We start from the raw sequence: 20,617 nt of genomic DNA, 5'->3' as shown, positions 1-20,617 counted from the left end.
TTCAGTGAATCCGCAGGCGAAGAGGAGAGCGCGTCCTCTCCTGTGGGTTGCTCCTTATTTTCTATTTTCTATATTCCCTTGACTCCCGGGGAAGTTAGCCCTGATGTTAAGGTGACAGCACTGGTAACGGACTGGTTGTTATTTAAAAGCGCCGGAGGAGAGAGGGACGCGTTCGCTGTAGTCACGTACAGAGCTCACAGTCTGTGTTTTACCTCACAGCCATCGGCAAGTGCAATTTGTACGACAGCTATTTGTTTATATTAAACATCTCTGTACTATTTATCAAGTCTTTTGCAATTAAGCGAGTTATACGCGGGGGCCGGGTTCACGGGCCCTCTGTACATGTTGTAGTATGTGGTGTTTAGCACTGAAGCGAGGAATTTGAGCCTCTCTCTATGTCTCCGGCTTTACATGCTGTTGTGAGGTGGTGTGTGTGTGAAACGTCTGTGCAAATAAAAGAAAAAAGGAAGTTTTCTTTGGTAACATCTCTGTTTGGGATTTTTTTCATTCCGTCCATGCCAAATGGAGGAGGAGGAGGAGGAGGAATAAGATGCAAGGTGCGCTTCATTCATAAAAGAGAGGGGGGATCTTGAGCAGACTGATTGGTCTAAGAGTTTTTATATTTAAGTGTTTACATGTTTAACCTGCATAGACTTTATTATTCAGGGTTTTCAAGTGTGCAGCCACAACATTATGACCACTGACGGGAGAAGTAAATAACATATAAACCATCTTGTGACAACTCAATGTTCTGCTGGGAAACGTTTGGACCTTGCATTCATTGGTGTGGATGTTACTTAGACATGTAGCACCCACCTAGACCAGACCAGGTACCCCCCACCCCAGTAGGATGCAGCCTGACACAGGCATACACACAAAAACGCTTTAGGAACAACAAAAAAAATCTATTGCCAGACACCACAGGACACCCTCAGAAGGCCCATGTCCATTCTCTGATGAGTCACCACAGAGGAGACATGCACAATGTTGGGAAGGTGGTCATAATGTTATGCCTGATCGGTGTATGTCTAAGTAATTGAACAGGTCTGAAGCATCTCAGTAAGCCATGACAGTGGGCCAACACCAGGACCTCAAAGCTGAGGCATCTGACCCAGCCGTCATTCGTGTAAATTCAGCCTGCAAACTTTTTACTGTGATGATTCTTTATACATTTTTTTTCAAGTGCATTTCAAGAGTTAATTTCTGTATTCATATGGTTGTAAAATGCAAAAAAAAAAAAAAGTTGTATTTATTGTGTATTTTTGTGCCTAAAACCGGTACTTTTAAAGTCTTGTTCAGTTTAGTCTGCACTGGTTTCTTGCAGATCTCAGACTTCTTTGGAATGCTGCAAAAACCTAGCTTAGCATAGCCTAGCAAAACCAGCTAACAAGCCACTGGGATTTCCTTATGGGGGCGTGTTTCAACCATTTTGTTGCAAACAAACTCAACTCAGCGGAGCTCATTGCATTAAGCTCTGCCTTAATGATTTGATTGGCATGATCGGTTCCCCTCAGAGCAACTCAATACCAACTTTCCCCAACAAAAATGTAGAGTGTGGGGTGGTCATGCGTGCAACCGGTATCCTGCAGCATGCCACCAGTCATATAGGCCACTTTTTAATCTCGGCGTCTACTCCTCAGGATGATTAGTGAAAATTAGTGTCTTAATGTTTAGCATCATGAGCACGTGGAGTTCAATGTCACCCACAGAAGTTCAGAAGACTTCCCGCCTCTGGAGTAACGGTTGCATCCTCCTGGAGCCGCTCCGCGCGCCTATAGACGATGTTTTAGTAAACATCGTGACAGCTGGTGTTGTGAAGAGGCTCTTACAGGAGAGATCTGCAGCTTTTACCGGGGAATATTAATTAGCCCTTAAGCTGGGCGTCTTTAAAATGCATTAGCATGATGTGCCCTGCTAATGATGCTCTCCCAAAAGGGGCCAAGCCGTACATTTCAATTAGCCCAGAGAACCTGAATGGGACTGAGCTCAGCTGTTTTGCCTAATGAACATTGTTTAGATACGATCGGGCCGAACTAATGAGTGTGAACGAGACCCGGGCCGGTATCATTGATGGCCTCCTGGCAAAGGCCCACTTCATTATGAAGCATTTTATTTTTATTTATTTATTTTTTTTGTTTGGCTGGCAGAAAGTTTGCGTTTGGCTGGATTAGCAGTGGGCTCGCAGATGGAGAAGCTAATCAGCAGCTTTAAAGATAATTGTTTCAAATTGCTTGTGTATGGGTCGAGGTTCTGGCTGCTTCAAATCAAAGCAGATTCATATCAGCGTGACCTCTGCGTTAACAGAGGTTACTGGTGATTAGTAGTTTATTTTCAGAAACAACAAGATCTGCTCATGGTGCATTACTGCTAAGGTAAGGTATTTAACATGTACTTTATTAATACTCCTAAATATTAAAATCATTCTTTAACATTTTGAGAAATACTCTTATTTATTTACGAGTCAGCTGAGAAGATTGATACCACTCATATCTGTGCTGCAAAAACGTAAAAAACGCCCATGCTACCGTGACATGTCAGTCCTGAAATACAACTAAAGTACTACTGCAATGCATCTGAAAATGCTAACGCTAACGCTAGCAGAGAGACGGTCCAAATCCTCTGGACAGCAGTCAGTTAACAACTTCACCAAACGTCCTGTGGTAACAGAGAGAAGGAGGCTGCACATCAACTATTTGATAAAGTTACACTACTGTTAAATGCTATCGATGGTGCTGACTGGCTGCATGTTTTTATACAGGCTATACATATCTGCAGCTCACAGTATGTAGCACATGAGCTGTCTGTTCTCAGCATATGTATTCAGGTCAAGAATATAGATTTCATTAATTTCTACTGTGTTTTTATCAATGACGTCATCAGAGACTAGTCGGTGTTAAAAGATCTGAACCCGTGCTTCCTCTAGTGCCCGCAGTGAAGACGTGTTTAGTTCAATAGCAGGGATTAAATGTGGGAAACGCACACACTTCTCTATACCCGCTACTGCATCTTTATCTTTTGACTGCCGCAGCCACATTTGCCTCCATTGCTCCTTCGTCTCATTCTTCAGTTCGGACGTCTCTGAAGCACTGAGACGCGGCGGGAGTCACAGGCGGTGCCAGAACATCACTGGAGCTCATTCCTCTTTTTTCTTTCTTTCTTTTTTTATCTCCTCAAACGGATTCAAAGCGTCTTTTCAAGACGTGTCCAGCAGTGAACAATGGTTGAGCTCACATTCAGAGCCAAATATTCCCGGAGGCCTCTACTGCTTGATGTAGCAGCATGCTACACTCTACTAGCATGCATCACCTGCTGTTCCAGGTATTCACGTCTTCACGTAGGCTGCCTGGGCTGCAGCCAGTGATGTCTTCTCAGTGGGAGAAGGTGGAATCATTAAACCACATCTGCAACGCTGCTCAGAGCCGTTTAGCAGCCAGCTCACCTGGACATCCTCCCGTTTGCCCACCTGCACTGCTGCTGGAAAGAGGTTAGGTTGCCATAAAGTGTTATCAGTTGTATCAGAGCGGTTTCACAAATAGAAGCAGGAGGACATGAGCGTAGACAGATACCTGATATAATATCTATTCAGGTGAATCCCTCATGACAAAATCTACCCCTAGATATCATTCACCTGCTGAATTAGTGTACAAAAAAGCACAAATACTTTCAAGTCATGGCTTTCTTGTGGTGCTCTTTATGTTTTTGTCCATGAATCTCAGTTTGGAACGAAGGGAACCAAGAGGTGAGAGCTGCTCTTTTAATATTGTGACCAAAGTTCACCGCAGAGGTTGAGAGTTTTCTAATGGTGTGCCATGTGGCCGACGTTCATGGCAACCTAACCTCTTCTGCATTTTAGCAGAAACTATGTAATTTTTCCAAAGCTTTGCCTAACAATGTCCCTAAAACGCCTCACACGTTGGAAAATAGTTAGACGAGCAAGGGGTTAAACTAAAAGAAAGAAATCAGAAAGAAAGAAAGAAAATCTTTAAATCAATCCTAAATCCTGCAGGGAGCCAGAGAACGGAGGCCGGGACGAGAGGGAGATGTGTGTGAATCGAGGTGTGACGAGCCCCCCTCCCCCAATGAAATCTTCCTAGATGTTAATGCACATCTGGATCGCAGTCAAAAAAAGTGAGATTTCACCTCAGATGCCTCCCCAAACCGACTTCTTTCAGATCCTCTCAGGCAGCGAGGTGTAGAGACTCCACCTCTCCTCGTCCAGATCATGAACACTGTCACTGCCAAACACCTCCTACTGCCATCTGCACCTGATTAAAGACCAACATCATAACCATCAGAGACATGAATCTAAATGATCATCTCTTTTCCCAAAATGCTACTGCGACATGCACCGGTCAGCCACAACATTATGACCACTGACAGGAGACGTGAATAACATTTAAACCATCTTGTGACAATTCATTGTTCTGCTGGGAAACTTTTGGACCTGGCATTCATTGGTGTGGATGTTACTTAGACATGTAGCACCCACCTAGACCAGACCAGGCACCCCCACCCCATAGCAATGACACTCCTTGATGGCAGCAGCCATCCCCAGCAGGATGCAGCCTGACACAGACACACACACAAAAACACTTTAGGAACAACTAAAAAAAAGAAGAACAGCACAAGATGTTGACCTGGCCTGGTTTTAGAGGCACAAGGGAGACCTACACAGTTTTAGGAAGGCGGTCATAATGTTATGCCTGATCGGTGTAGACGCTAACACGTGCCTTTAAACAAGAGATCCAAGAAAAACACTGATTATGAAACACAATCCTGTGAGATGCGATTCAGATACTCGTTCTTTTCTTCTGGTTTTGGAGGCGAGGAAGAAAAACAAAACCTTCCAGAAGGCTGCAAATGTCAGCACCTGGAGATAATTACAGCTGATTGCTAATTATTACAACCTTATCAGACCCCAGCAGATATGCTAAACGAATGCTACGGGAGCATAAAGGGCGCCGTTTCCACTCTAAGATCATTTAACGTGTTTTGTTTAGCCACATCAGATGCAATTAAACTGACATATATGGACGCTGAATAAACCAGTGCTTTGTCTTGAGTGGACATTTCGAAGCTAATCTTATTTATCAATGTAAAATATGGCAAAATGACAAGCACGGACTCAAGTCTCTGATGCAAAACATTGATTAAAAAAAAAAAAACAACAACTTCTGTTGGCTAATAAGCCTCGTAACCCGGTACGAAACAATTCCCCTGTGATTTTTCCACTCTCGATCACGCTGAGAACGCCGAGGTCGCCGCGCCAAAAGCAGGTGCTACGCTTCGTGTGTCCATCTGTTTTGGATTCCCGTGTGAACTTGGCGCTTCGTGGCCTCCATCTGCTGCGCTCTGGCTTGATTTGGGTGAATGTGGTCAGTCACGGCTTTTCATAAATTAAACCAAAAAAAAAAAAAAAGCGATGGTACACTTTGTGGAAACACGAGTGCCAGATTGGAGATGAGTGAATTATAAAAGTAAGCAGTCACAGATCAGATTATGGTGAGTTCAGGGAGAGCACAACTTTTAAATACAAGCATTTGGCATGAATGAAAGAGGGAAAAAAATAAAAAAGAGATGAAACCTGGCTTGCTCATTGCACAGGTTTGTCTCTTAAGGCTGCAACTGACAAACACGTTAAAATGTCCTTCTACAAAGGACACGCAGATGAGTCTTTTCTGGATTCTTGCTCCAAATGAGAAACCTTTTCACGCTCTTCTATCCAACCTTCATTGGTGCCCCAGCTTCACAGGTCTTGACCTTTTTTACTAAATTCTGCGCTCGAATCCCAGTAAGCTTGATGATTCAGCGTCTGATGGTCTTGTTGTTTTGAGATTACGCGTGCAGGACGAGTGTGCATGCCAAAACAGATTAAAGGAATATGTGGGCACGGCTCACCCTGGGAGAGATTAGAACGTGCTAGTGATTGCACAAGTTCGGATATCTTTTAAAGTCTGCTGTCATGCGGTGAAAGTCGAGTCGACGCCGTCTAGTCTCTGATGACGTCTCTGATAAAAACCCAGTAGAAAGTAATGAAATCTATATTCTAGACCTGAATACATATGCTGAGAACAGACAGCTCATGTGCTACATACTGTGAGCTGCAGATATGTATAGCCTGTATAAAAACATGCATCACCTCAGCACCATCAGTAGCATTTAATAGTACTCCACAGCGTATTGTTAGATGGGATAGTGTAGCAGCTAAAGGTCTAATAACTCTATCAAATAGCTGATGTGCAGCCTCCTTCTCTCTGTTACCACAGGACGTTTGGTGAAGTTGTTAACTGACTGCTGTCCAGAGGATTTGGACCGTTCCTCTGCTAGCGTTAGCATTAGCCTTTCAGATGCACTGCAGTAGTACTTTAGTCGTATTTCAGGACTGACATGTCACAGTAGTATGGGCTTCATCTTTAGTGAAGTATTTCCACACACTTGATGAACCAACGACCCACTGGGCTCCACACGTCTTCTTGGAGGAGGCCATGTTTTTATTGTCATATGATCAGAGACTAGTCGACGTGATGCTTCAAGCGTCATGGAGTGAAGTCAACAAAGTCTGCCCATTAGCTTAGCTTAGCTTGCCAAGATGATGTGAAGCACTGGGCACATTAAAGCATCTTTTAGGACAACAGCTGGGTGCAGCAACTTCCTGTATATTTTAACCTTTGATACAAGCTGGATAGAGCTTTTCCTCTGTCTGAGACAACTGACCGTCCCCAGCCTCGTAGCAAGTGGAACTTTCTGCAGGAAAACTATCCGACTGTGAAAAGCAAGGAATGTGCTATTCCCACAGCTGCCAACACAGTAAAGCCTCCAGTGTTTGGGGTGACTTAACTGCCACCCGTGTGCACAGATCTGAGCCACCATCATCGCACAAACAGGCGTTTTCTTGCCGCCTCTAATTCGTCCCCTTCCTTTAAAAGGACCCGTCCCGACGAGACGGACGTCTCTTTCACAACAACATTAAGAGGTGAACTCGCACACCCGTGATGAGTGGCTTCACAGAGCGTTCAAAGCCCTCAGAGGGGCCGGCACAAGTCTAAAAAGGGAAGAGTGCCCTTTTTGCCGGCCCGCCAACTGACTTCAGGGTGTTTTTTACCCCTCGCTGTGGAGGCCACCCCGTGTCACGGCGGCAAAACATCAGAGTGGTGCATTAGATGCCGGGGTCAGCTGCTTCATTTGAACTCCTGCAGAACACCTCGGGTTCCTGCTCATTTATATCAAGTAGGCAAGGAGGAAAAAATAAAATAAACGGATTTATCCAAAACCAGATTTAACGAAATTATTAAATCTATGTAAAGTATGAAAAGAAAAAGTAGTAATTTAGCAAAATAAGCTGTCACCTGTGGTACAAACAAGAATATATAAAACATTAATAAGTAATATTTTACATTCTTACACTGGATAAATTGTGCCGATTATGTCTCCAAACTGAGTTCAGGAGTTAATATGCTCAAAACTAAGGTGGCCAATAGAGCTTAACGCACGGCGACTTGAATAAAACCCGAGCAAATAGACAAAACACAAGCAAATTAAGAAAAGTTTTCATCAATAACAGTTGTGCATGTTTTCCACTGCTGAGTGGAAACGAGCAGAAACACAAGTTGGTTTTCTGCATATTATTTTCATTTTAACAACAATAATTGGCCATTTTCTCTAATCTGTATTCCACAAATCCTTCAGAACTTAAACTCCAGCTCCACACACAGTCTTATCTAGCTAGTGTTCCTACCCTCTACCTGGAAATTAGTGAATTTGGGCATCAAAAGTTAACCTTACTGACAGGGGCGTAGCACCAAATTCTGGGCCCCGTACACTCTTAATGTCAGTGGGCCCCTATCCATGCCCTTGCACGAAGTGCACGAGCAAAAAAGAAAATTGAGGCATTTATATATATATATAATTTATTTATGTTGACAACTAACGTTAGCTGGCCCATAATTGTCTTTACTTGTAACAGCAAGCAGCCCGTTTGGCAAACTTTAGCATACGAACATCGGCAACTGACAAACTGCATACTGTCTGGACTACGACAACGTTAACGTTAATTGGATGCAGTTACACAACAAGTAAACTTGGTTCACCGTTGCTTCCCCTCATTCTGCCTTATTTCTTTTTCTGGTACCCTGATTTGTGTTTTTTGGGCAGCATGATGATAGCTAGCCTCCAGGTCGTTCAATCTGGGCTCACTGACGTACTTGTCGCCTGCCGCTGTCTATGGGCGGACTAAACCATTTTGCATCTCCAAGAGGGGGCCCCCAGAATATTTTGGGAGGGCTGTGACACAAAGTTCATTCTCTGAGTTGATGTTATCAATATATTTGAAATACATTATGACACCAATTATTTGCAGGGCCCAATTCATTCATTCAAAAATAAATAAATAAATAATTCAGGATTTAATGGGCCCTCTCTCTACTCGGGCCCTGCGTACTCAGGTCCCCCCCCACACACACACACACACTACCATGCCCATGCTTATTGAACTGATATGATTATTTGATTATGTGAAGTGACAGCCAGTAAGCAAAACCCTTATTGCACTGACTAATTTGTCTGTTCGCTGGTGTTTTTAGATTAGATTAGAGTCAACTTTATTGTGGTTGCATGTTGTACAGGTACATACACAATGAAAAGCAGTTTGGCATCTAATCAGAAGTGAAAATAGCAAAAAGTGCAAAATTAACCCAATAATAGGAAACAAGCTACAGATATTCTGTTAAAAAAGTAAGTATTTTACAGTAATCTTATCTACTTAGACTTAGACTTAGATAAACTTTATTGATCCACAAGGGAAATTGCTTGGTTACAGTAGCTTAGTTGTCATAAAAAACACACTCTTAAGAACCTCAGATAAAAAGAAAAGATTAAGTTAAATAAAATAGAAATAAAAAATAAGTAGAATAAGATCTAGTAACATAAAATAGAAATAGTATAAGCCAAAATGTACAAATTATCATATTAGAATATGAACAAATGTACAAGAAATGGAAGAATATAAATATAAATTATATATACAGGGTAAGGTGTAAGGTGCAGTAGTGTCCATTAACATTAATAACAATGAGTTATCTGTCACAGAAAGGTGAGTTGTTGTACAACTGGACAGAGAATGGTATGAAAGTAGTCCTGTAGCGTTCAGTATGGGAGCGGAGCTGGATCAGCCTGTTGGAGAATGAGCTCCGCTGCCCCTCTATTGTCTGGTGTAGTGGATGTGACGGATTGTCCATGATGGAGAGCAGTTTGTCCAGTGTCCTCCTGTCCCTCACTGAGACAAACGTCTCCAACTTACTGCCAATCACATGACCAGCCTTTTGGATCAATTTGTCGATCCTACTTATGTCCTTTTTGCTGGTGCTGCTCCCCCAGCAAACCACAGCAAAGTACAGGGCACTCGCAACAACAGACTGGTAGAACATCTCCAGCAACTTGCTGCACACGTTAAAAGACCTAAGCTTCCTCAGGAAGTAGAGTCTACTCAGTCCCTTCTTGTACACAGCATCACTGTTGTCCCTCCAGTCCAGTCTGCTGTTCATGTGGACTCCCAGGTACTTATAATGGTCCACTACTTCCACCTCCAGACCCTGGATGGTGATGGGCTCCACTGGTGTCCTCTTCTTTCTGAAGTCAATGACCAGCTCCTTGGTCTTGTCCACATTCAGGAGTAGGTGGTTTGTCTGGGACCACTCCACAAAGTCTGCGAGACTTCTATCTATCTATCTATCTTAAATAAATTGTGCTGATTATGTCTCCAAACTGAGTTCAGATGGTAAACACACTGAAAACACATGCAAATTAAGAGACACGTCGAAAAATATAAGGATAAAATAACATTAAATGGACGTATTCAAGCATGTGTGCAGTACTTGAGTAAATGCATACCGTGCCAATCTCCTGCCTCATCACTCTCCTGCAGCTTTGACTTTACACTCATGTGCCCCCATCATAAAAGTGTCAGCCACAGAGGAGACAACATCCAGACTCACATAGCAACAAACATGTTGCATAATTCAGGACCAAACGTGAACCGAAGCGTGAGATTCATTCAACAAACTGCAGCCACATCTCCTTCTTCTTCTTCTTCTGTCTCAAATCTGAACGAACAAGTCATTCAAACATTTTAAGGTGGCAATAAGCTGCAGCTCTGCTGGGGAGGGGAAATGAGCTGCCTCAATTTCCATCTTAGAAGCGAGGGCGCGTGAAGAGGCAGAGCTGTAATCAGAGCATTACCGACACACGACAGGGCTGATTCTTCTGACGGGACCGAGCGCAGATGGATGCATGAACATCTCCAATCAGGAGCTCAGTCTTTGTGCAGAGAATTACCAAACGCCGAGGTTAAAAGGCAGCCTGACAGCACTCATTATCAGGATCCGTTCACGTGTTGTCTTAATGTTGCTGCTGTGAGTCTTAGGTGGTAAACACAGGAAGACTGACGGGGGACAAAACAAGCTTGTTATCCGGCTGCAGCTTCGCCTAAAGGACACGGCCGCCGCTTTATGAATTCAAGGGTGGTCATCTAAGCTGATAGGAGAATCCACTATCTGAGAGCTAAAAATAGCATCGCCGCTAACCGTGGGCCTGAATTGGATATCTGAACCCCAGCACAGCCTGTGTGTGTGCTGCTGTGAGCCTGCCTGCCTGCAGAGAAAATGGGACCCTTCACCCATACGTGACAGGAATGTCTTATCCTCCAGATAAACCATGTATTATCTTGATGACAGGTGCTATCAGCTGGTCCGTGGGTGTTTGGGTTATTTAATTTTTTTTCTCCATCGTGTGCACATGCGGGACGGAGTAATAAAGAAAGCATGTGCACTGTGTTTTTTCTTTTATTCTTCTGCGAGCAGGCTGACGGGGTGACTCAGGGTGTTTTTTTGGATGCAGAAGCCTCTTCTTTTTTAAACTCTTCCCTCCTAAGGCCTGCATGGGTTTGGACTCGAGGCCTCTTATCAGATCTTGCGCAGCTCCCCCCCGGAGCCGGAGAACCTGTAAATAAGACTATGACGGGTAAACAAGCATTCCTCTTCCAACTTGTTCAGGCGTTGCAAAATATGAAGATGAGCTGTTAAACTTCAGCTTCTTCAGCCCTCATGTCACCTTCACTTGTCTTGTCTTTATCCTCGCAGCAGCGATTTAAACCTCCAGGAAATGATTGGAATTAGAATGTTTTCCCAAGTTTATGTGTCGGAAATAGCTCCTTAAATAAGACAACCCCCAACTACACCCCACATATTCATCGTGAATACCTGTGACAGGACTATGGAGACATATGCAGATCGCCATAAAATTTAATTTCACTGATTGACCTTAAATTGGAAGAAATATACAATTTCTAAGTACATATTTTCGGTATCTATAACATTTGGTATGAAAAACTGTTATCACAGCTTTTATTTAGGATAATAACATCTATTATGTCAGGGCCAGTGTCCCTATTAAATTGGGACATGTCATTAAATAGCAAGCAGTGGTTAGCGCTGATGCCTCACAGCAAGGAGGTTCTGGGTTCTAATCCGTCGCCCGACTGGGTCCTTTCTTTCTATGTGGAGTTTACAAGTTCTCCCTGTGTCTACGTGGGTTCTCTCCAGGTTCTCCAGCTTCCTCCCACCGTCCAAAGACATGCTGGTTAGGTTCATTGGTGATTCTAAATTGGCCGTAGGTGTGAGTGTCTCTCTGTGTTAGCCCTGAGATAGACTGGAGACCTGTCCAGGGTGGACCCCGTCTCTCGCCCCGTTGACAGCTGGGATAGGCCTGGAGTTGTGTGTTTCCTGTGGAGCCCCATACTACATCTGTTGTCGCGGTCTCATCGACCTTCTCAGTCTTCATGGCCTCCTACCTGAATGAACAATCCTCCAACCTGCCTTTGATTCCTCTTATATTCTCAAACTGTCATGTAACATCATCAGCTCTGTCCTATATTTGTACCTTCATCAGTTTCTACATGTACGCTTTAGTCAGAAGTATGCTCATCTCATTCCTCCTATCCTGCCTCTACCTGGCCGGCCTCAAGCAGATGGGTCCCTCCATATGAGCTTAAGGTTCTGCTCAAGGTTTCGTCCTGTTAAAAGGGAGTTTTTCTTTGCCACCGTGAGGTTTTCCTTGCTCTGAAGGTTTCAGACCAGATTATGTAAAGCGTCTTGAGACAACTTGTATTGTTATTGATGCTATATAAATAAAATTCAACTAAAATCAACCCCAAAGATAACAGGAGTGTTATCTAAGGGGGAAAAGTCTTGTTTTGAATAAATAAACTGAATGCACATTTCATTTTATGTAACTCCAGCAAATGCCAAGTCGCTGATGTGAGACTTCAGCTGCTTTCAGTCGCCCCAAAATGATTGAATATCAGTGGAGGAAAGTTCACCCGTTTGAGTTGTTTTCGTCGGGAGCGCGGTTTTAAATCATCTCCAGAGGCCGCCGGGTTTGAGCGACAGCGGCGCGGCGACATGAGTGACCTCTGGAGCCGCTGACTCTGCTGCTTTTTGAAGCGGGACCCAAGGCTACAGCCACAGAAGTCGCAGTGTGAGAGGTTATCTCCTTCACCTGAATACACGCTTAATGTCCACCGCACCCGAGAGAGAGACAGCTGTTTGCGTCGACCCGAGCATCAATCAAAACCGAGAGAGGTAGAGTTAAGACATGTCTCCTTTTATTCCCCTGGATACGCCATATACACATATATACACACACACACACAAACATCCAGAATCAGCATTTTCTTTTTTTTTTTTTTTTAAAAACATCTCATTGGAATTTTACAGAATGACATTATCTACAAGTCTTAATCACAGTTTGGATAGTCCACAAAAACAGGAGAGCAAAGGGAGTCATTGTACAGCGGGGTAAACAAAAAAAATAAAATAAAAATAATAATTTACAGACTCGACACCATTTCTTCATTTTCATTTATCCGCACAACGCTGCTGCTGCTGCTGCTGCTTCACGTCGAGGGAAAAAGAATCTGGGATCTGTCTCAAATGCCTCGGAGATCTTTTAGGACGCGTCCCATGCGAGTCTATTGCATAGGTTGTATTTTTAACTTCTGCACCAAGAAACAAAACAAAAAAAAATAATAAAAAATTAAAGCAGCAGCACGCACCTCTTTTTTTTTTTTATTATTATCATTATTTTTATTCTAGAAGAATGAAATCGTCGGCTTGGCAGGAAAATAATCTGCCGCGTGATTTAAAAGGGTCACCGAATGTCAATATGAAGGAGAATCAAGATTTCCCACGTCAAGCAAGGAGTCAGTTTGCGTGAAATAAAAGAACAAAGGGAGGAGTTGGGGTGGGGAGGAGGGGGCTTTAAGGACTACCGTGACCTCAATCCTTGAAATCTTTATTCACGGAGCGGCCCGTTCCTACACAGCCTCGGGCCGTAACCACTCGCAAAGGCCCGTTTCTGACAGCGGGGGAAATAAAGAGACGGAGGGCTTATGTTTCGTGACAGCTCCGGCATCTTCGAGTTGTTAACGAAACGCGTGCGATGGCGGCGAGCTGCAGGCGTGGCTGCAAGTTTGACCCTCGTGGATGGAAAGGGCTAAAAAGAAGGCAGCAGCCGCGCATGCACGCCTAACGACTTCAAATATTAGATTACCGGCGCAGCTCTGTGGTGCATAAAAGACAAGACAGTATACTGGCACACATTCAGGAGAAAAATAAAAAATAAAAACAAACAACAAAAGGAACCGCATTGCACTTTGTCCCTGGATATATCTCTGTAGGTTCCACTGGCTTTCCTGAGCTAACAGCTACAAATCTCCCTTTCATTCTTCTACACTTGATTTACTTCAATAATAATGTACTCGGAAAGAAAAAAAAACAAAAAGAAATTAAATAAAAAGAGTGAAAAGAATACGTCAACATTCGAGTCTCTTTCCAAACTAAATCATGGTTACGCACGAGGAGAGTTTCTACATGCCCGGTGCTCCGTTTGGAATGAGGAATGCTAATGATGCTAACAAACCACTTTGAGGGAAGTCGAAGCATAAACATCTCTAGATGCTCTCGTCCGATTAAGACGAGTCGTTTCCAGTTAGTACTAAAGCGGCTCCGGAAATGGGAACCCGCAATTTACCAGACTGCAGCGAGGAAAAGATGTTTGAGGTATTCATTCATAAATAAAAGTAAAGAGTAAAAAAAAAGAAAAACAGATCTAAATGGAAAGCTGGCTTCGCTGAAAATACATGATAATAAAAAATAAAAATGGACATCCCTTCAAATATTAAAACAAAAACAAAAAATAAATCACATTCAGGATGGCCAAACTAAAGACCAGCTCTACGTTTCAACCTTCGCGTCATGCTTTTGCCTCCGCTCTGCTCCGCCGGCGAGGGAAACGTTGCTACACCGGCGTCGGACATAAGTGCTGTGCAGAGCAAAAAAATAAAATAAAAAAATAATAAAAGATGAAAGGTGGACAGCGAAGTCCCCGCGAGCCAGGACGGATCTGTTTAACTTCAAACATGTGTGTAGTGGAGCAGAGGAAGCAGCCTTTTGGGAAAATACGTTTGGCTTACTATTGGCAGATGAGACAAGTAGAGAGAGAGAGAGCATGCTGGTCATGTCAGTGTTCTTACTCGGAGGAGAGACATACACCTTTTCTGAATTTGTCACCTTTCCACTATTTTTCCAGGTAGGATTCGCTATACATTCATAATATTGGCATCTTCAGTTAATTACTTTACAAGGCAGTCAAGAGTTTCAAGCTTTAAGCAACTGGCCAACAGGAGAGAGAGGATGAGGACCAGAGGAGGAGGAGGAGGACGTGTCGGAGTGGAGGAAGTAGTGACGGTTCAGGTGGGACGTAGACTACAGGGTTCACACCTTCAGACCCCGCTGGCACTTAACAACATTCAGTTTGCTCCTTCACCGGATTTAAACAGGAGTCTGAAACGGTAGGGTGGAGGCTCCCAGACTTGTTCTTGGTCATTTATGTCCTCTTCTTAGCTGCGTCACTTCCTCCTTGCGTCGTCCTTGGGATCCCTCTGCTGCTTTATGAGCTTTTCAATCTCGGCGCCCAGCGTCTGCAGATTCTCCTGAGAAACACAAACACAAAGAGAAAACTTAGAGACAGTGCACGAGGGACTGGTGATTTAATATTGACGGTAAAATAGAAATGAAAACGTCTGACAATCAAGTAAGGTGCAGTCCAAGTCCATCCAGAGCATAGACTGTATATAAAGATGGAGGACAGGACAGCTCCTCGAAAGTGAAGCCAAACCATGTGGAGCTCCTTTTTTATATTTTTTTATTTATACCATTGTATTTTATTTATTTATTTATTTAATCTAATTAAATTGTATTTTTTATTATTTTTTTGCAAATCTTGTAATTTTTGTTTTTTACTTATACCATTGTATTTTTTTTTATTCATTATTTTATTATTTCTTTTATCTAATTAAATTTCATTTTTTATTATTATTTTTTAAAACTATTTTACAAAATATTTATTTTTCCTTTTACTAGTGATTTTCAAGGTTTATTTTAAAAAAAATGTATTTCTTATTTTTGAAAATCATTATTATTTTTTTTTTATTTATACCATTGTATTTTATTTATTTATTTATTTATTTAATCTAATTAAATTTTATTTTTTATTATTTTTTGCAAATCTTGTAATTTTAGTTTTTTTACTTATACCATTGTATTTTATTTATTTATTATTTTATTATTTATTTTATCTAATAAACTATTTTACAAAATATTTATTTTTCTTTTTACTAGTGGTTTTCAAGAGTTTTTTTAAAATGTATTTCTTATTTATTTTTTATGTGCAACTGAGCTACTGTGACTAAAGCAATAAAGTCTAAAAAAAACAAAAAAACATCCTCAAACAAGTCCAGTTGCCTTTGTTTAGCTTTTATTTCACGTTGACCATTGATCCCCACTAAAAACAGGTTCGTGGCACATTTAAAGAAGCTCCCTCAATGCGTTCTTCGGGTATTTTGTTCACAAGAATGAGCTGGACGACACAAAGAACGGTTGAAAAGGCATAAAATAAAATAACGCAGAGATAAACTGATTCTGTTACGCCTAATAAAATGAATAATACTGTAAAAAGATTTTCCTGTTTCCTGTAAAACGTGTCTAATAATAGCACTTTTGACCCACATTTTAAAGAAACCACTTACAGTCAATGATTCATCTTTTTTTGTTAATATAAAAGAACCGTCATGACATGTGAAGCCTTGATTTGGCTTCGTCTGAATGCTTTTCTTTTATTGTCATTGTTTCCATGGTGAGTGTTTTTTTACTTTTTGCTCAGTGCCAATCATTGTTCATCCACAGAAAGAAAAGTACTCCTACATTTTATCTGTGTATTGTTTCATTCATTTTTATTTATTTTTTATTTACGTAGGGCGTCTTTAATGTAAGTCGGACGGAGGACAATGAGAAGCCGACTGGCTGCCAAGTATGATGAATGTTTAGGGAAGAGAAATGTGCAAAGAGCAACTAACTAAAAACGGCAAAGAGGCTGTGACAGTACATGACAGCACGGTGACACGTGTTGAGGCTTCGCTTCCAACATGTGGGAGGGTTGGAAGCTTTAAGAAATGTTTTTATTGTCCTTTTATCTTTATGCTGCGTCACCAGGAGCTGCTTTGTTTTTCACCAGTTGTATCGGACATGGATTTAAGACACTTCCACAGTAAATACATCTGGGGTTCATGGAAAGGAAACTGGACTCGTAGAGTTCCTTGAAGACGTTTCATCCAAGTCTTCAGTTCTAAAAGGACTGGTGGAGGAGTTGGTGTTTAAATAGGAACATCTGATGATGTTATCCATCAGAAACTCACATGACTAGTGTCTGTTAACGACTAGATCCATGGGCCGTTAGAGAACCACTGATTGGAGAAAGAGGAGAGGATGAAACAGTCTCCTCCAATGACAGATAAGTATCTGGTCGTTAACAGACACTCGTCATGTCAAAGTAAATAACTTTGACCATCTTGTGACAATTCAACGTACTGCTGGGAAACTTCTGGACCTGGCATTCATTGGTGTGGATGTTGCTTAGACATGTAGCACCCACCTAGACCAGACCAGGCACCCCCACCCCATAGCAATGACACTCCTTGATGGCAGCAGCCATCCCCAGCAAGATGCAGCCACAACAACGCTTTAGGAACAACTAAAAAAAACATGAAGAACAGCACAAGGTGTTGACCTGGCCTCCAAATTCACTAGATCCCAAACTGATCAAGTATCTGTGGGATGATCCACAGAGGCCCCTCCCCTCAAAGGCCCCCCCACTAACAACATCCTGTTGCCAGACACCACAGGACACCCTCAGAAGGCCCATGTCCATTCTCTGATGAGTCACAACTGTTTTGGAGACCTACACAATATTAGGAAGGTGGTCATAATGTTATGCCTGATCGGTGTATGTATTACACACTCATTGTGGAAACAAATGGAGGTAAATGTTTATATCCTCAACATTTAAACTGATTTAAACTGTAAGCTTCCTTCCTGCATCAGCTGATGAAAATTTATAAATACAAGTAAATCAAATACACGCCGACAACACGTGACAAATATAATTTATCCACACTCCAGCTTGGCAGTTAATATAAACTTGTGACAAGACGAATCTCGGGAAACGTCTGCACGCGTTTCATTAAGTGGAGACAAATTAGTCACGAGCCGCCGGCCGCTGCTTTCTTACGGGTACGGCGCAGGAGCAGGTCAAATTACCATCTCTGAGTCAGGCTTTTTGTTGCTCCCTAAGAGCTGAGAAGTGGGATGGATTTATTCGTTTAACACCAACGGGAAAATGGTTTGAACTGAAAATCTAATTCAGTTAAAGGATCAGAAGGTTGCAGACGCTGGACGAAGCTGACGTACCGACACACTGAAGGAGGACGGAGGCTTTGAATATGACGGTTTAAATCCATTATTTCAGATCATGAACTAGAAGGGAGGAGAAAGAAAGTATTTTGGTTGCAGCGGGACACAGTTTCCTACTGATTGCATTACTGATGCAGCTTTTGATCTGAATTAGACTCTTGGTGTGAACATGTCGGCTCGGGAACCATGGACACATGCAGACATTGAGATACAACCAATCTGTGTTGGTCAAAGGCAAAAGGCTGGTCCTTCACTAGATCCCAAACTGATCAAGCATCTGTGGGATGATCCTCAGAGGCCCCTCCCCTCAAAGGCCCACCAATAACAACATCGGTTGCCAGACACCACAGGACAGAAGGCCCATCTCAACTGTTTTGGAGACCTACACAATATTAGGTCATAATGTTATGCCTGATCGGTGTAAATCACTTTTAAGAGTCTGCCTCCTGCACCATTCATCCCACTCAGCCACTCAGGCTGCCCACGGTCTCTTAATTCATGCAATCTGTGAACGTACTGACCTGGGATTAACTCTCATTTCTATATTTGGGTTGATCTGAATATGTCACGTTTAAACGGCGGCGCTTTGATAGCGAGGTCGCACGGCTTCAAAAAGGTGGAGCCTGACACCGACACAGCCAATTAATCATCCACTCAGGCCATGTAAGCCTGAACGATCGCTCTCTCACTGCAAATTAAGAGTCCTTGATGGAAACTGCTGAGATCATCCACGCATCTAAATCATTTTTTTTTTATTTATTTAATTATTTTCTTAGCGTGCTGAATATTTTTTTGGTGGAATGAACGAATGAAGCCTGCTGGGAGAGAACTTACCTTCAGAGTGATGTTCTTTAGCAGCGTGTCCTCCAACACAGCCTGCAGCTTCCGGTTGATCTCCAGCGACAGATCCAAGGTCAGTCCGCTGTCGGCCGGGTGGGAGGTGTAAAGCGAAGCCATGATGCCTCCCCGCCGGCTCAGGTGGGCCTTGTTGATGTCGGATGCCTCCGACGAGAGGGCCCCTGTCTCCTCTCTCAGCACATAGCTCTGGATAATTCTGCAGGGATGAAAGAGAAGCGGGGGATGGGGGGGATGAGTCAAACCGTGTGCTTCAAAAAGGAAATAAAGCGAATGCGGCGTCGGCTGGAGACCGTTGAGCAAAGAAAGTGGGATTTCATAGTTAGGGAGCAAGGAGAGCTCCTACAGAGCGGTGAACCATTTCAGCGGCAAAAGCAGCAGACGGTGTAAGAATAGTAATTCCACCGGGGCGGCTTATTGGACTCAAGTACGTGGGATACATTCGGTCATAGCCGGACAGATTATTAAAGTCACAGAAGGAAAGGTAATGAAAACGGCGGCAATACAATGGAGTGCCAGGATTCAATTAATCAACTTCATGCCTGCGTCTGGGGGAGAAATTGAGATAGATCTTCACAATACGCACTCGTCTCAGTAACTGTATCACGTCGAGGGTAAGCTGTGTTCGTTGTCAGGGACCGGGGAGAGACGGGAACGCATTAACTTAACAGCTCTAAACTTCATGTTGTTCAGTTTTCCCTTCGCCGCCCAGAGAACGCAGACGAGCAAGCGTTTCTGTTCAGACGAGATCAGAGCCAGAGAGAGCTGCCACTGTGATTCCAGCTCATTAACGCCTCCCACATTATCATCAATATGCAACTAGAAAGAAATATGGAAACAGAGTTAAAAGCACTCTTTCTTGGCGTGTCTGTTGATTGTGATCAAGCATAACATTATGACCAACTTCCTACTATCGTGCAGGCCTCCAAAATAGTTGTGACTCATCAGAGAGAATGGACGTGGGCCTTCTGAGGGTGTCCTGTGGTGTCTGGCAACAGATTGTTGTTAGTGGGGGGGGGGTCTTTGAGGGGAGGGACCTCTGTGGATCATCCCACAGATATTTGATCAGTTTGGGATCTAGTGAATTTGGAGGCCAGGTCAACACCTTGTGATGTTCTTCATGTTTTTTTTGTTTTTTTTTTAGTTGTTCCTTGTACGGTCAACGTCAGTGGTCATAATGTTGTGGCTGATCGGTGCGAGGGCGCTTGATTTCACACATGCAAAGATTAAAGCTAACACGTATAAGGCTGTAGCTACAAAGCTTGTACAGTTGCGGGTCTGTTCGTAAATGTATTTTAAAGACCTAGGAGCGTGGACAGGTGAGAAAGACGTAGCGTCCTCCAGAAAAGGTCAACAACGTCCTGCTCCTGAGACGAGTCAGTGTGATCAATACTTGATGTTCAGCCTCCTCCTGACGTTGTTAAGTTCAAGGTGGGTAACGAAGAGGCCGAGGTGAAGAGTCACTGGAGGTGACCTTGATTTTTAATTTGGTACGGATCAAACTGCTTTGTGCAAAAATATAATATTCCTTAAATAATGGCTTTTTTTTTTGTGACAATCATCTCTTCATGATGCCGGCCACCTCTGCTAAAAGTCGCCTACATCCTCAGTTGAACGGATCATGCGATTCTACCCCTGTGGTATAATGGTCCATGTCAAGAGTGTGATTTTACAAGGTTTTCTAGATGACGGCTGTGTCAAGAAGAACAAAGATCTTCCTAGCCACTTAAGTTATTTCTATAACTCCAAGCTTGTCCCTTTATTGGTAAGAGATGGGACTATGTATTACTATAATATAGACTAGGTCAAAAAGAAAAGCAACTGGATTTTTTTTTCTACAAGTCCTTTTTCGTTTTCCAAAAAAGGACTTCTTAATGCTTTTTGGGTATACCATGACCTGGATG

General features: G+C 42.8%; 1 protein-coding gene across 3 annotated transcripts in view; it reads right to left on the bottom strand.

Moving 5' to 3' along the window:
- Window positions 1-12,633: 12,633 nt before the first annotated feature.
- ccdc186 (coiled-coil domain-containing protein 186) overlaps window positions 12,634-20,617 on the bottom strand; it is a 31,563-nt gene continuing 23,579 nt past the window's right edge. For 2 of the 3 annotated variants that reach the window (XM_084567945.1, XM_084567946.1), the window contains exons 15-16: window positions 18,693-18,912; window positions 12,634-15,043 (exon numbers count right to left, since the gene is read on the bottom strand). In XM_084567945.1, the coding sequence (XP_084424071.1) occupies window positions 14,960-15,043; window positions 18,693-18,912 (304 nt within the window). In that variant the 3' untranslated portion in view covers window positions 12,634-14,959. Of the gene's footprint in view, window positions 15,044-18,692; window positions 18,913-20,617 lie in introns of those variants that run through there. The other variant, XM_084567947.1, reaches the window with a different exon arrangement.

This window comes from Chelon labrosus (assembly GCF_963514085.1).
Source record: "Chelon labrosus genome assembly, chromosome: 19".
Classification (NCBI taxonomy): domain Eukaryota; kingdom Metazoa; phylum Chordata; class Actinopteri; order Mugiliformes; family Mugilidae; genus Chelon; species Chelon labrosus.
This window is presented reverse-complemented; position numbering and strand designations above follow the sequence as displayed.